The 14,886-nt window shown below is 36.5% G+C and overlaps 1 protein-coding gene across 1 annotated transcript in view; it reads left to right on the plus strand.

Annotated features, from left to right (window-relative positions):
• The window catches only part of EPC2 (enhancer of polycomb 2), a 51,262-nt gene that overhangs the window by 25,320 nt on the left and 11,056 nt on the right, over nucleotides 1–14,886 (plus strand). Inside the window, exons 3-10 of the mRNA XM_075028986.1 lie at nucleotides 1,515–1,660; nucleotides 4,947–5,153; nucleotides 5,950–6,098; nucleotides 6,364–6,496; nucleotides 9,227–9,418; nucleotides 9,701–9,790; nucleotides 12,340–12,485; nucleotides 12,585–12,928. Coding sequence (XP_074885087.1) covers nucleotides 1,515–1,660; nucleotides 4,947–5,153; nucleotides 5,950–6,098; nucleotides 6,364–6,496; nucleotides 9,227–9,418; nucleotides 9,701–9,790; nucleotides 12,340–12,485; nucleotides 12,585–12,928 — 1,407 coding nt within the window. The remainder of the gene's footprint in view (nucleotides 1–1,514; nucleotides 1,661–4,946; nucleotides 5,154–5,949; nucleotides 6,099–6,363; nucleotides 6,497–9,226; nucleotides 9,419–9,700; nucleotides 9,791–12,339; nucleotides 12,486–12,584; nucleotides 12,929–14,886) is intronic.

Consider the following 14,886-nt stretch of genomic DNA (forward strand, 5'->3'; position numbering starts at 1 on the left):
GTGTGTGTGTTAGGCCAGAGAAGCCTTCTGACCAAGTGTTGTTGTCAGTTAGTACAGTTGAGCACTGTCTCCCCTGGGAGGTAGCAGTTTGCAGCTGAAAATGGTAAGGGACTGCTTATTAGCACTTCTCAGCTGTATCTGACTCAGTTTCCATGCATAGCCAAATAGATTAAATGCTGGTAGTGGTTTAGCTAATTTATTGCATTGGAATACAGAGTGAGTGGTCTTGGGCTAATCTGAGATATGGAAAGAATATGCTACCTATCACCTGTTTGTTGACTGGTTAGACTGTGGAAGTGAAAATACTATAATTTGCTTTAAAGATTTTGTTTGTTTGTTTGTTTTTTAGCATTTTTCTTTTGTTCCTGGTCTTTCCTGGTCTTCTAAGTTTTTGTTTTAAGGTACTCTCAAAGCACACAGGGAAGCTCAGTAGCAGAGGTTTTCTTCAAGTTAGCGGTCAGATATAGCTGTGAGTTAAGAGCATAAAGATAAGATAGTGCTATTTGTCTAGTAAGAATAGAATGTATTTCAACAAGGCTTCACTACTGTTAATCGAGTAACTTGTTGATTGAATTATTTGGAGTGTTGTAGTTAGTGTTTCACTTCTTCAAGGTTTTATTAGGTACAATTACCATTTCAGGTTAAGAATCTTGCTGTTGTATGCAATTTGCTCGTACTTGTAGTAAAATTTAGTTTCTGCTATGTTACCTGATTGATAACTTCTTTCTGCTTTTAGTAGGACCAGAAACTTTGTCTAATTATGGAAAATGAATAGCACAATCTGTAGTAAGTACGTGAGCTTTGCTGTGAAGTTGGGAACTTCCTGTTTGGAGAGTATGGAGGAATACTCAGGTTCTACATATAGAGTTGAGTTGGTTTTGGAGAAAAAGTAACAATTCCCACAGGACTGGTGTAGCATTTTTACAGTTTGTCACACAGTTATATAAAGAAAAAGAAAGAAGGAAAAAGTCTAGTCTATTAAGTATTTTAAGACTCTAAGTTTGTTGAGCTATTTAGAAATGGGCAAATGAAATTCTTGTGAAACATCAGTGTTAAGTGCTTTTTCTCCCAAGTCTGGGGTTTGATTGAAAATTATTTTAATTGTTAAGAATCTTACCATGATATTCTGGAGGAGATGTATTTTAACAGCATTAAGAAGCATTTTCGCTCTTGTTTTGCAAAGGTATATTAAAGTTTTTGTGCCTCTGTGGTAATTTTTAAACTAAAGCTTTTTTCCTGTCACCCTTTCAAGTCACTTAAAATAAAACGAAACTGCTTCGATTCCGCTCATATTGGAAGTCAGAGGCAAGCAACTTCTAACTACTGTCTTGCAGCTATTATATAGGGAAACTTTTTAGTATAATGAAAGTGTTACAGCAGAGATGTGCTAATCTGAAATTTTATAGATTGTTTTTGATATCTGATTCAGATGCATGCTTCTATATTTCCATAGCATGTTATTTACCAAGCATTTCAATTTTTTTCTGTTGTGCGTGTGTATGTGTTTGTTTCAGCCTTTAATCTGGACAACGAACAGCCAGATTATGATATGGACTCCGAGGATGAAACCTTACTGAACAGACTAAATCGGAAGATGGAAATCAAGCCGTTGCAGTTTGAAATAATGGTTGACAGACTTGAAAAAGCCAGTTCTAGTCAGGTATTGTACTGTGTTAAGAAATCACTGAGGCTTTTTGATTTCTGAATTTTCTGGTGGGGTGGTTCTGGGTGGCTTTTGTTTTATTTCCTACTAGCAGGGTAAGTGTGTTTGTGTGAGTCTGCAGTCATACAGAAATCGCATTGCTGTCTCTTATTGTCAGTATTGGTAACTTAGAAAAAAAAGGTGGGGAGGGAGCTTTTGGGGGCTGGTTGTGGGGAGCTGTTTTTAAATTTTAATTCCTGACCACAATGTGATAGAGAAGACAGCTTACAACATCTTGTTTTACCTGTGTTGGTGTGGAAGAAGCTTGTGGTGATGGGTAGGTGTATAAGTTTGGCTATAAACATACATGAGAATCCAGATTCTTTGTTTCACTTGGTACTAGTGGACATTGACTTCAGTTGATGTTTGAAGGTTAGAAACTTAGAAGCATAGACAGTGAAGCAAAGCATTTGTTAATATTGGGCTCTTGTAGTAGAAACTGCACAGATGCAAGAAAGTAAGTTATACTCCAGTTCAGACTTAGAGGCTGGTTTCTTTGCTTTAGAAGCAAGCATGTGCTGTGAATTACTTGGTTATTTTATCAGAAGGGTACCAGTATCTTAATAGTTTAATGGAACTTAAAGGAACTTAATAGCTCCTGAGGCCTTCCAGGAGGCCAGTGTCTGGACAAGGGTCTTAAAGCCAAAAACATTACTTGAAAATTACATCTGAAGGGTCAGTTTCTGAAAGGCAAGTCTGAAATAGGTGGGGTTATTTCTCAGTGAGATGGATGTTTTTCAGGAGTGAAAAATCCATTGCAGGATCTGTAGCTCTGCCTCGGTTACTTAACCTGGTTTAGTTCAATGCTACCTGTTAAGAGGCCAAAATGTTGTATTCGCTACATCTTAGAGCAACTTTAACAAGGATTAGGTAAAGATCTCTTACTATGCTAAGAAGGTGGGATGTGAAGTAAAAAATGGCAGAGTACATTGGATGATGCTTGTTGAACATGTGATACTTGGATCTCTCAGAGCTTTGATGTAGATAGATACCCCTTTTTTGGCTTTCAGTTAAAACAGTTCTGGTTATCACTTTTCAAGATTAATTTGCATCCTTCTTGTGCTGGTTTCATCTTTCATTGCTTGAGTAATGAAGTTAAATTCAAGAACTGAAAGATGTTTTCCTAAAATAAAATAAGAATATGGATTTTTCTCTGTGGGCATCCGCCCCTTTCTCTTTCCCTTAAAAGTAAATAACACTGAAGCATTACAGAGGTGAAGAGTATTTTGAACCAGAAAGTGCTTATTTAAGGAAATCCATGACAGAAAAGATCTTATGTGTACATGAAGCATTGTAATTGATTCTTATAACATAGGCTCCCCCTTGAAGGTAAGGTATGTAAGGAGAAATCCCCCTTTGTGGATGAAATTTCTATGGGACTTCCTGCATAGGATTTTCTGCCTAACTTCAGGGATTGTGTTGTGTGTGTTCATGCTTCTTGTCCTGCTTTTGGGCTACAGAAAATTTTCAGCTGATGTTGAATAGCTCTGTCCTGAGCTCTGTGTTAGGAATGGTAAGATAAAAACAAATCTTGCAGGTTATTGGAGCCTGGGAAGGAAAGAAGTTTGGCTGCCTGGCAGATTCCTTCCCCACATGGGATTATAATGCTCTTGAATCTCGCTTGGGACTACTACACAATTCACTGAAGAGTTTATATGACTTACCTCTGAAATGTAAAAGGATGCTGGTGGGAATGCCTTCCTCGCCAAGGAGAGGGTTCCAGACATTCCTCTTGGGCATTTCGATAACCTGATTTAAGCAAGGAATACAGGGACTCTACATCCATGTTGCTGGTGGTACTTGCAAAAACAAGCAAGCAGGGTCAAAATTTAACTTTTTCAGCAGTACACTAAAGGCAGAGTCGATTTTAATTTTTTTTTATTTATTTTTTTTTTTAAGAAATATGTTAATGGAAAAAAGGGAACAAAAGACAAGACTGAAATTATTTTAAAGCAATATTCACAGTGATGGAATGATGTTTAAGTTGTGTATTAGCTACACACGCAATCATATCAACTTTTACATATAGATAGGGTATGCTGGTGAGTATGTGTGTTTGATTAACCAGGCTAATGTGCGTTCTACGTAGAAAAGAGGCAAAATTATTGTTTTAATGCTGCATGAGGTCATAAGCACAGAGGGATTAGTGACTTTTTTTTTCTTTCTTTCTTTTAAAAACAGTTCAATGTTTTTCTAATTCTACTGTAGATTGCAAGGGTTTTATTCTATTCTGGCTGGAATTAGCACTTTTATACTAGCAGTGGTTACACTTAGGATATCCTTATTTTTCTGAAATATATTGTTTCTTTTTCTGCGTATCCTAACATAGGGACAAGATTTAACATAGATTGACATGTTGCAAAATGGCAAATATAAGTTGTTCAGTGGGTATTTTTCAAATTATGGGGAAGATGAAGTGCTGTCCAACTTCTGTTTTAAGTAATACTAGAGATACTATTATCTTTTTATTTAATGAAGGGGTTTAAGATGATATGAGCATGTTAAACTAATGTACTGGTTAGTCAGTGATGGGCTTTGCATTGATTTAGAGTCTGATTTCCATATGAAAAGCTGAACATAAAAAGGAAAAAAAAAAGGTTATGATTTAATTACCTGTGTTTAACTACCTCCTACTGAAATAACTTACCTAAGAAGTGATTGTCTTTGTGTCTCTGGGCTGTAATAAACAGGGATGGTCATTATCCTTTTCTATCACAAACATTTTGGGGGAAAAATGAAGAAACTAGTTTATTTCAGAATATATCTGCCTAAAGTAAAATATCTTCTAGGGTAATCAACATTAAACTGCAAAGAATCATACATTAATAATGGCTAACGAATGAGAAACTTCTTTTTTTTTTAGAAAAAAAGTTGTCAAATTAAAGTGATTCCCAAATAATGAACTGCAGATTGTAGTAAGTTATTTATATCCTGTGCTTGTAATTGTTTCAAACAGTGTTTTCAGATTTCATGAAAAATTGGTGAAGTTCTAGACTATTGTATGAAAGTTTGAGATGATGATGATGATGGTTCAGAAAAGTTGAGAACTATATATTTAACTTAGGAAGACCAACTGGTGGCTTAAGTACTTCAATTTAGATCAATATTTTTTCCTCTCTTTACTCTCCTGTGCTAGAAAAGAATCAGGTTTATGTGTACAAGAGATGTGAATGTGCAGTGACTTTCTCCCTGCACCACCACCCCACCCCCATCTCAACTGCACCTTTTGAATTTTCTCTTTTAGCTTGTAACACTTCAGGAAGCTAAATTGCTGCTAAATGAGGATGACTACCTTATTAAGGCTGTATATGACTACTGGGTAAGAAAGCGTAAGAATTGCAGAGGGCCATCTCTCATCCCCCAAATCAAACAAGAAAAGAGGGATGGCTCCACCAACAACGACCCTTACGTTGCCTTCCGGAGGAGAACTGAGAAGATGCAGACAAGAAAGGTAACTTGTCAAACTTCACTGTTTTAAATTTGTCATTTTAAATCCTGCAGTGATAGGAGTCGCTTAGATTCCTATCCAGTGTCTTGCAGTATCTGTCCTACAGTATCCACAGTTAGTAATCTGATTGTCTCTATTAATAGTTGCAATATTGGATGACCCAGCTAAATTTCAAACCTGCTGAATGATGTAGTCAATGTGTAATCCATTGGTTCTCTATAGACAATTTACAGTCTGTCCATTTTCTAGGTAGCTGAAGCTCAAAGGGTGATTTATAGGTATTGGCACATAAACAAGCAGCAGCGGGACTTGCTGTGTTACAAACTTCCCTTTCTGTGAGAGGGGGAAACAATCTTCCATTTGCCATGGAGTAAATGGTTCAGTTTTTGTATTTGTAGCATGAATTGATTTGAACTAGGAAATCTGTAATTACTCAGCATTTTGCATCAGCTTTGTACACATGTGTACACAACCTCATTGTGTGCAGAATCAAGGTGGGAAAAGTGTTTTAGGAACCAAGTCTTGAATTCCTTGTTCTGACAAATTTCCACTGGGTTGATACGGAATCTGAGCAAACAAAGCATGGGGGGAAATGGCAGAAAAGTTTTTCAGCTTACAAGTTGGGTTTTGTTTGCTCTTTTGTGGCTTTGTTTACCAATTAGGTAGGTTATGCTTTAGGAAAGCTGCTTCTAAGTGTACTCATATGATTCTCACTTGCAGCAGCATTATGTAACTTTTTTTGCTATCTGTGCCTCACAGGTTTTGCTTTTGACTTAAAATTTGTTCAATCTTTCAATAGAATCGAAAGAATGATGAAGCGTCTTATGAGAAGATGTTGAAATTAAGAAGAGAGTTTAGCAGAGCCATAACAATTTTGGAGATGATTAAGAGAAGAGAGAAAACAAAGCGCGAGCTATTGCATTTAACATTAGAAGTTGTTGAGAAAAGGTAAAATTGCAAATTATATCTGTAAGAAGTAATTTATAACACCAAGGTTTTAATTTTCATCAAATAGGTTTGAAAACATCTCCCGTAATTTATTTCTGTGTGGATGCTAGTCTTCTGCACACATGCATGGCTGAAGACTTACATAGCACCATAAACTTCAGAAGCTAAAATAGAAGGGTTTTATGCAGGCTGTTTGCCTGTTTTGTGTCTTTTAAACGTTTCCCAGTGGAAATGCAGTATTATATTTTTAACTGTGTTTTTTGAGGTACCATTTGGGTGATTATGGAGGTGAAATCCTCAATGAAGTGAAGCTTAATAGACCTGAAAAAGAGATGAGCACAACTCCATCCACTCTTCATAATGGAAATCATCACAAAGTTCAAGAATGTAAAGTTAAGGTAAGCTTTCTTCTGCTGCAAGTCTCTTGTTACCAGTTTCATCATTCTTTTGGAGATGCCCAGAAGATGTTTGCATTGGAAAACTGAGTAGGAGGCTGCCATACTTGAAGGTAGGAGACAAGGAGACTGCTATGCTTGCTTACAGTTGAATGTTTGTTGTCTTTCCAACCTAAGTTTTAAGATGATTGGCTGGCATTGCTGTTTCTTTCTGTAAATAACAGCACAGTAGTAATCTTCGTTTTCCTTCTTAGTTCTGTCTCTTTTGTTGTAAGGTGATGTAAGCATGAACATGTTAAGTGAACATCAGGACCACCATGAGATTGCAAAGTATAGTAAATTATTTTTCCTTCTCCCTTTAAAGGGAGATGAGAGCTTTGAATTTTTCTGATAGGGTTGTCCATGAGTACTGACTGGCCCTCAGTGCAAAGATAGTCCTGAAAATACGGGATTTTACTGAATTACAGCTAGAATGCCAAAGGATTCTAGAAACTACCCTGAACTGTTCAAGTAATTTTTGATTAGTAGCATTTCCAGGCACAAGAATGCAACTGTTATATCTTGTTGACAGCTGAAAAAAGTTGCAAGCAACTAATGTTTTAAAAAACACTTGCTGGAATTTGTAGTAGTTTGTTATTACTGAAGGCTGTATACTTCTCAGTGATACTGAGTAGGCATTTTTGTATCTGCCATTTCTTGGCCCTCAGTATTAGGTAAGTAGCAAACATAGGAAGGTGGAGGAAAGAGTGGCTAAATTTGGGAACCCTTAGTTTCTGCAAAGGGATGGAAGGCTGCTCTCAGAGCATGAGTGCAAAAGGATGCAAGACTTAAGTTGGTGTGTGACACACACTAGTTACTTTGTCTTTCTAAGACTAGCAAAGTTGTGGAATGCTGTACTTAATGCTACTTTGACAAAGTCTTCCTTTACTTTTTTTTTGATCTGTACAGAAACCCAGTGGATCTAGTTTTATTTTTATAACTGACCTGATTAGTAACATCTGGAGAAGTAGTAGTATAAGAATAATCCATAGCTAGAAATGTTAAACTTGAATGGTTTTCTTTTTTCTTGTCTCATGAAGAAATGTATTCCACTCAAAAAAACCCCACCAAAAAAACCCCCAAAAACCACAACCAAAAAAAAAACCCAAAACAAACCCAACATCAAAGGGAACTCTGTATCTTCTGTCACTGTTCAGATCCAGTACTGAATAGGATCATAATGTTTTGTATATTCATTATGATCTTCCTACAAGGACGGTCTACATCTGTGCGGAAGAGAATTGAAATACTTTTTTCCAGAGGTTTCTAGTTAGTCATGGTTAACTGTATTTGTTGGTTCTGGTGATGTGTGGTTCCAGTAGAATTAAATGAAAGATAGTAGTACAGTCATAAGCAGTTTATGCTACAACCAGCAGTACTGACAAATATATCCATCTTGGGTTAATGGTTTTGAAAGGACTACTTAGGAGTAAGGTTGGTTGGGTTTTTTTTGTGTTTTTTTTTTTTTTTCTCCCCAGTTAATATGGGCATTAATTGCAAAATTAACTGCTTCCAATCTTAGCGTAATTGTATTATTACAAATGGTTGTTCTACTTGTCTTGTTTCTACTTCTTCATACTGTGTTTCCTTTAATTGTTCCTTAAGCCATAAGTATCTTGGGCTTTTTAGGAGCTGTCTTTCCTTTAAAACATAAATCCTAGATGGTCGTGTTTTAGAATAAACAAACCAAAACACAAGTTTCTACTGCAAGCCATTTTAATGTCATCATTATAGTGAAGCTCACTGAACTGAGTACAGTATGGAAAAAGGATAAGACCTGATGTTCCCCTGTTAATGTAACAGGAAAAAAAATGCACCTGCCTTTGAATTAAGATGTGTTTTGAGAAATAACCTGAAATACTAGTTGTTACAAAATGCTTAGATGTAGGGCTGGGGAGTGGAAGGCCTTTTGGAATTTGTATTTAGCACCCGCGACATCTACTGGTCATGGGATTGATGTAACACAGACCCTTTGCCTTCGCTTTTCCGCAGCAATCTCCTTATTATGCCTTGTGTTTCTCATCTCCGGTTGTGAAGCTGAGCTCCGTTACTGGAGTTAGTTTCAGTTTGGGGGTAGAATTTAAACGCTTTTTCAAAACTGCACTGATTTTTACTTGTAATTGAGAATTTTGCAAGTGAAGTAATCTTCCTTTTAATTTAAAAGCTTTGAAGTTTAATAGCACTTGTGGTCAAGTGAACAGTTTAAGATTGGTGGAGTTGCTTACTACAGAGGGTTTATGTTAGCAAAATCTTAAATAGCAAAACGGAATAACATTACATCTTTTCAAAAATACAAACTGAGCAACATGAAACAAGTTAGATCATTTGTTTTGAACATATCTGAGCAGTTCAGAAAGTTGAAAATGCTTGCAGGAGAAAACTGAGATTTTGGAAAATAATTGGAATGGGATTTCCAATTATGATACACTGAGTGTACTGCAAAGCAAAGAACCTTTTTGGTAGTCATGTGGCTTGAAAGCTTTCAGTTTGTGAATAAATACCCATAAAGACGATCAGAGGTAAAGTTCTGGGTTTTTTAATGTTTTGAATAAATTTTGCATTATGTGTCTGAAACAGTCTGCAGATGCTGTGTGTTGAGAGGCTTTGGAAGATAAGCAGTTATACCTTTAAGGCATGAGAAGAGGAAAGGTTAATTTTTTTTTTTTTTTAATTTTTTGGTTTTCTCCCTAACAGCATCCTCATCATTCATCTCTAAAGGAGGAGGTGTCAGATGTTGTACGTCAAAAGAAGAAGTATCTAAAGAAACCTAAAATAGAGTGTGTAGTAACTCCTCAACAGCCCTCTGCTGAGCCCTTGCCTGTTATCAACAAGAGTGATATTAAACAGTATGACTTCCACAGTTCAGATGAAGACGAGTTCCCACAGGTAACACTCTGTTACAAAATCTCAGTGTACAGAAGGCAGAAAATTCAGTTGCCTGTAATTTGGCCAGTCTAGCTTGAGATGGAGAATAACTCTGTTGGACAGCGGATATATAAAAGATAATTGCATAAACTATGAGTTTGTTTTCTTCTTCTAAGCTATGCTTCAGAGAAGCTTGCATGTAATATATAAAAGTGGCAGTGCATATTATATAAACTTGTATAATAAATTAAAAAAATTATATAAACGTGGCAGTTGGAAGAATGACTTTGCTTTCTGGTCTAGGTACCCTCACCAGTATCAGAAGCAGAAGAAGAAAATGATCCTGATGGACCTTGTGCTTTCAGGAGAAGAGCAGGATGCCAGTATTACGCTGTAAGACTATCTGCTGTTGGATTTAGTGTGGTGTTTTTTGTGATGTTGTTGTGTTCTGGGGTTTTTTTTTGTTTGTTTGTTTGTTTTTAAATTGAGATTGGCATAGTGCTAATGTAATAGTTCTTCTGTTCCCACTTTCACCACCAAAGCTTTAATGATTTGTTGAATCCAAATACAATGATTTTCAGTCTTCACAAGAATTGTTCTCATTGTACTGTTCTTCTGTGATTACCTGAAGGTAATATAATGTGTTGCCTTCAGACTAATTTAGCCACTGCTAAGAAGGGAGAGATGTGGTTTTTTGTCCCCCCTCAGTTTTCTTAGCACATCTTTCTTCCCAGCTTGTAGAGCTTGTTAGAGTTAGATACTGGTTGTCCCAGTTCTTAGACCTGCTGAGACATCCTACTGGGGCATGGAGTAGAGTTTGCTGTTGAAGCAGAGGGGTTTAATCTATTGAGGAGTGTTTTCATATAGTTAAGTCAAAATTTTCTTTTTAAATCAGCACAAACTGTAGATATACTGAGAAACATTAGGTTGCAATTGCAAGAATGTGCAGAGGACAGAGACTAATTATAGATGTCCTGTCATCATCTCAGAACCACTGACAGTGAAATTTTTTTACCAAGCACGTGCTTATAGATGGGGAGCTTTAGGCTGCAGAGGACCGAGAAAGGCAACACAACACTATAATGGGTCTGCATTTTTTTTGCTTGCTTCCTACGGGAAGAATGAAGTTACGTGGCAAAATAATTGTGTAGCTTTTAAAGCCACTTACAGAGAAGTCATTTAGTCACTAGGTAGGCTGTTTCAGAAGCCCAAATATCCTCCAGAATACTCAAATTGTAGCATGGGCATTTCCCACAAGTTGTACTGAAAGTTCTTTGCGCAGGTCAGATGTGGGCTGGTGCCTGCTCCTGTGTCTGCTTTGCAGTGTCCTGCTATGTTGTAGTCACTTCCAGAATACCACAGACAGCTTGATCTTTCTAAGAATATGTAGTTATTTTTAACTACTCTTCTTTTAGAGATTTATTAGTGGGTTAGGATAATACTTCTCTGTGTGCCATCTGTTTTTTGTGTGGCCTCTTAACTTACTTGTTCTTCCAGTTTGGGTGACTTCTTTTTTTTCACCTGTTGATTGGGAATCTAGTCACCTTTTCTGCTTTGCTCCAGAGTTAGCTGAAGCTTCTCTGTTCCTTGGATTTTATCCTATTTTTTTTTTCCTTAGCCTGTGATTTAACTCCTTTGCAAAAAGAAGTTGAGACAACTGAAAACTTGTATTTTCATTCTTTTCTGTTACTTTTCTATTTCTGTTTAGAAGCAGGTTAGTTAACAACCTCAATGTTAGCCTTCTAGTTTTGGGTTTGTTTTTGTTTGTTTGTTTGTTTTTTTTAACTACTGAAGCCATTTGAGTTTTGATTAACTCTTAACAAATTGATTGAATCTACAGCACTACTGTTGCTGTAGATTTAACCTGGTGACAAAAATTGATTATTTTAATGAATATTTATTAACCTGTCATATAAGACATAGCAGACAGCACACAGCATTTCTGCTTGTAAAGATTGTGCAGTTTTGAGTTCATAATAGTAACGAAGGTACTCATGGAGTAATAAAAATGCCCTAAGGTAAGCTGATACAGAAAATACACTGTCAAGATCCAGTAATGGAATGCTGTGTATTGGAACAAAGGCCGTTCAGATCAGTGCCTGTTACCTGTGGCAGTATGTTTCATGAGTAAAATTAAACTTCAAATTTAGGAACCCCTTTTGAAATTACCTACACGCTTAGGTTACAAGCTTTCTGAGTTGGGAATTGTCACTTTGTACAGCTGGTGATTCAGCAGGATCCTTGATAGATGAACAGGCCTTCTTGGTATTTCCTTTGTCACAATAAGTACTAAAAGTGTTCTTCTGTAGCATGATACTTAGCACTGGAGTTCTGCCTATAGTTTTGAGGTATTTGTATGAATTATTTTTCATAAACACATTTTTAAAGACAAAAACTTTTATGCTACTGACCCTTACTAGTGGGATTAGGCAAAATCGGGGTGAGGATAGGTCCTCAGCTGATGACAAAACATAGCCAAGGTGAAGCTTTGGCTGCAGGAAGTCCTCCAGCTTCTAAGAGCCTGAAGCTCAGAGGCTGTAACAAGAAAAGAATTGCTCACTGTGTTTTGTATATTGTGATGAATCGCCAAAAGAGCCATTATCAGACAGGAGGTACTGGGCCAGATGGACTGGTGTCTGATTAGGACAGTTTTATGTGCTTCTTGGTGGAATGAATTACTTCCAGCTTGTTCTGTATTTTGGTTGTTGCATCTAAGATTATGACTAATCAAGGAAAGAGGATTTTCCGCTTCATGAATTCATCTTTAAAAAAAAAAAAGTCTTCCAAGTTCTTTTATGATCTGAGCATATTAATCAAGTGATAGTTCTGTGGGCATTTTCAGCATTTTCTATACTGTAGCCTGTGCATGATAATCACTTAGTAGTAACCTAATCAAAGTATATACTCTAAGTGCAAAATTGCCTTTTCTTTTTTCTTTACAGCCTCGTTTGGACCAAACTAATTCTTCATATGAAAACTCAGAATTGGCAGAATTGGACAAACTGAGGTTCAGGCATTGCCTTACAACCCTTACAATTCCAAGGAGATGTATAGGATTTGCAAGAAGACGAATTGGCAGGGGTGGAAGGTACAGTTGCATCATTTTAACTCTTCATTCCCTTTCAAAGGATAAAAGTATTAGAAAGATAATTAAACTAATGTCTTTTTTTCCATCCTCTTTAATCAGGGTTATAATGGACCGAATATCCACAGAACATGATCCTGTCTTGAGACAGATTGACCCAGAAATGCTGAACAGTTTTTCAAGCTCTTCCCAGACTTTAGACTTTTCTTCTAATTTTTCACGGACCAATGCTTCCAATAAACGTTGTGAAAACAGACTGTCCCTTTCTGAAATACTAAGCAATATCAGATCATGTCGACTGCAGTGTTTTCAGCCAAGGCTACTAAATCTACAGGACAGTGATAGCGAAGAATGTACCTCAAGGAAACCAGGGCAGACTGTGAATAATAAAAGAGTTTCTGCAGCATCTGTAGCTTTATTGAACACCAGCAAGAATGGCATATCAGGTAGGCAAGGATTTGAATTCTTCTGGAAGTATTGAATTCTAGTGTTTTTACTTGTGAGTGGACTGATAAGCTCTTCAGCAGTGACATGTACCTCAACCAAAGATACAAGCTAATTATTTTGTATTTCTTAGAATACAGAAACGTTCCACAAAGAGTCCTCTTCCTCCTGCTTTTATTACAGTTTCAACAGAATCTTGATTAAGTGCTGGACTTAAATGTGCATTATTCAAAGGAGGGATTCTGCTTGTATTTAAGAATTGCTTAGGTATGATTGAGTCTCAAAGACTTTAATTGGTCTACCTTTGTTTAAGGAGAGAAGGATGCTCTTTATAAATGCAAAAGAAAAGCAGCTGGTTTCTTAAGGCGGGAGGTGTGGGTGTGTCATTTTTGTTGTCGGAGTTTTTCTTTTTGAATCTTGCCAAAATATCTCAGAAAACCAGTAGTAAGTTAGTAAGTATACTGAGCAGGCATGAAGAAGTCTGAAAACAGCGCTTTCTGTTGATATCTGTCATAGTAAAAATTTTGACACTGGAAGCATCCAAGAAGACTGAGCATTATCTTACTAAGTAACATCAGTGTAGTACTGACATAAACACAGAATATTTATTCCAGCCTAGTACTTTTATAACTTTTCAGTATAGTCTTTGCAACCTTTATATTGTTCTCTCTCTCATGCAAAGATTTGCACAAGAATATATTTCTGCTTTATGAAGAGAACAGACATGTGCTATGGTTATATTTTGTATAATTTTTTTTTGTAAGGAACTTGAAGGTCTGGAGAGTTGCACCTGTAGCAGAAAGGGGCAGTTTTGTGTGATGGGATTATTGATAAGCATCAAGAGAAGTCTTGTTAAAGCAAATGCAGAAAATAGAAAGGAATACTATTTGTCAGAGTTAAGGATGTGAAACATGGACTATAAGCTTTAAGGAGCAACGGAGAATTTGCTGGTAGCTCTTTATATAACAAGAGCAAGTAATACTGCAAGATTTCTATTTGCATGAATAAAGTATGATGACACCAAGGTAAGGAAAGTTGCTTAAAAAGATATAGGTTAAGTTGATTATTTTTTCTGTAGAATTTTTCATGATAATGTAATAATATCAATTGATTGTCTAGGGGTTAGCTAGATGTAAAGCTTTGAGGCTTTGAATTCTGCTCTGGGGAGGCTTTCCCTCCCTGCCCCCAAGGGAAAGTCTACCTGAAAAACTAGGAGAATATTTTGGGATGGAAGCTAACATATCTGATTTTAATAGTATATGAAGAAATGAGTGAAGGAAAAAGGTTGAAGAGATTTGTGAAATCTCCATGCCTGGCTTTTTAGTATAAATGAAGATTGCAGCAGTGGAAGAGAACTCCAGTAGCTATAGGAAAGATGGCACATAATAAGAAAAGAAAAATGAGAACAGTATTTAAGCAGTATATTCAGGGAAAGAGGGGCTGGTGTTATGGTAGGGAACTGTGTACACATGAGAAAAAAAAAATGTCAGCCCTTCCTGATTTGGGTATTACCATCAACAAGAGTAAAAAAACCGAAACTGTTGGTGCTATCTGGCAAATTAATGACAGACCTGATATTGTGTATGTGGACTAGCACTCATGTACTTCAGGATTTGCACTGTTAGGGGAAGAGGAGTAAAAGAAAGAATAGAGAAGTATGTATTTTAATGATGGGAGAGACTGTTACCTAAAAAAATGCATAAAACCAAATCTGATGGATCTAAGCCACTTTGTAGAGGAACAGTAATTAACTTCTGTTACATAATTTTAGAAATATTCTGAAGAATACATTTAGATTAGAATAGAGATCACTCAGTAGTTGAAGTACATTATGCAGGGAAATTTATGGTTTTGGAAGAACTTTTTCTTTCCAGATTTAAATTACAAAACAGATCCTGTAATTCTGGTAAAGGATCAGATGCAATAGACAGCAGAATTCTTCACCAAATAACTGAGCCAG

The sequence above is a fragment of the Buteo buteo genome, chromosome 5 (assembly GCF_964188355.1).
Source record: "Buteo buteo chromosome 5, bButBut1.hap1.1, whole genome shotgun sequence".
NCBI lineage: Eukaryota > Metazoa > Chordata > Aves > Accipitriformes > Accipitridae > Buteo > Buteo buteo.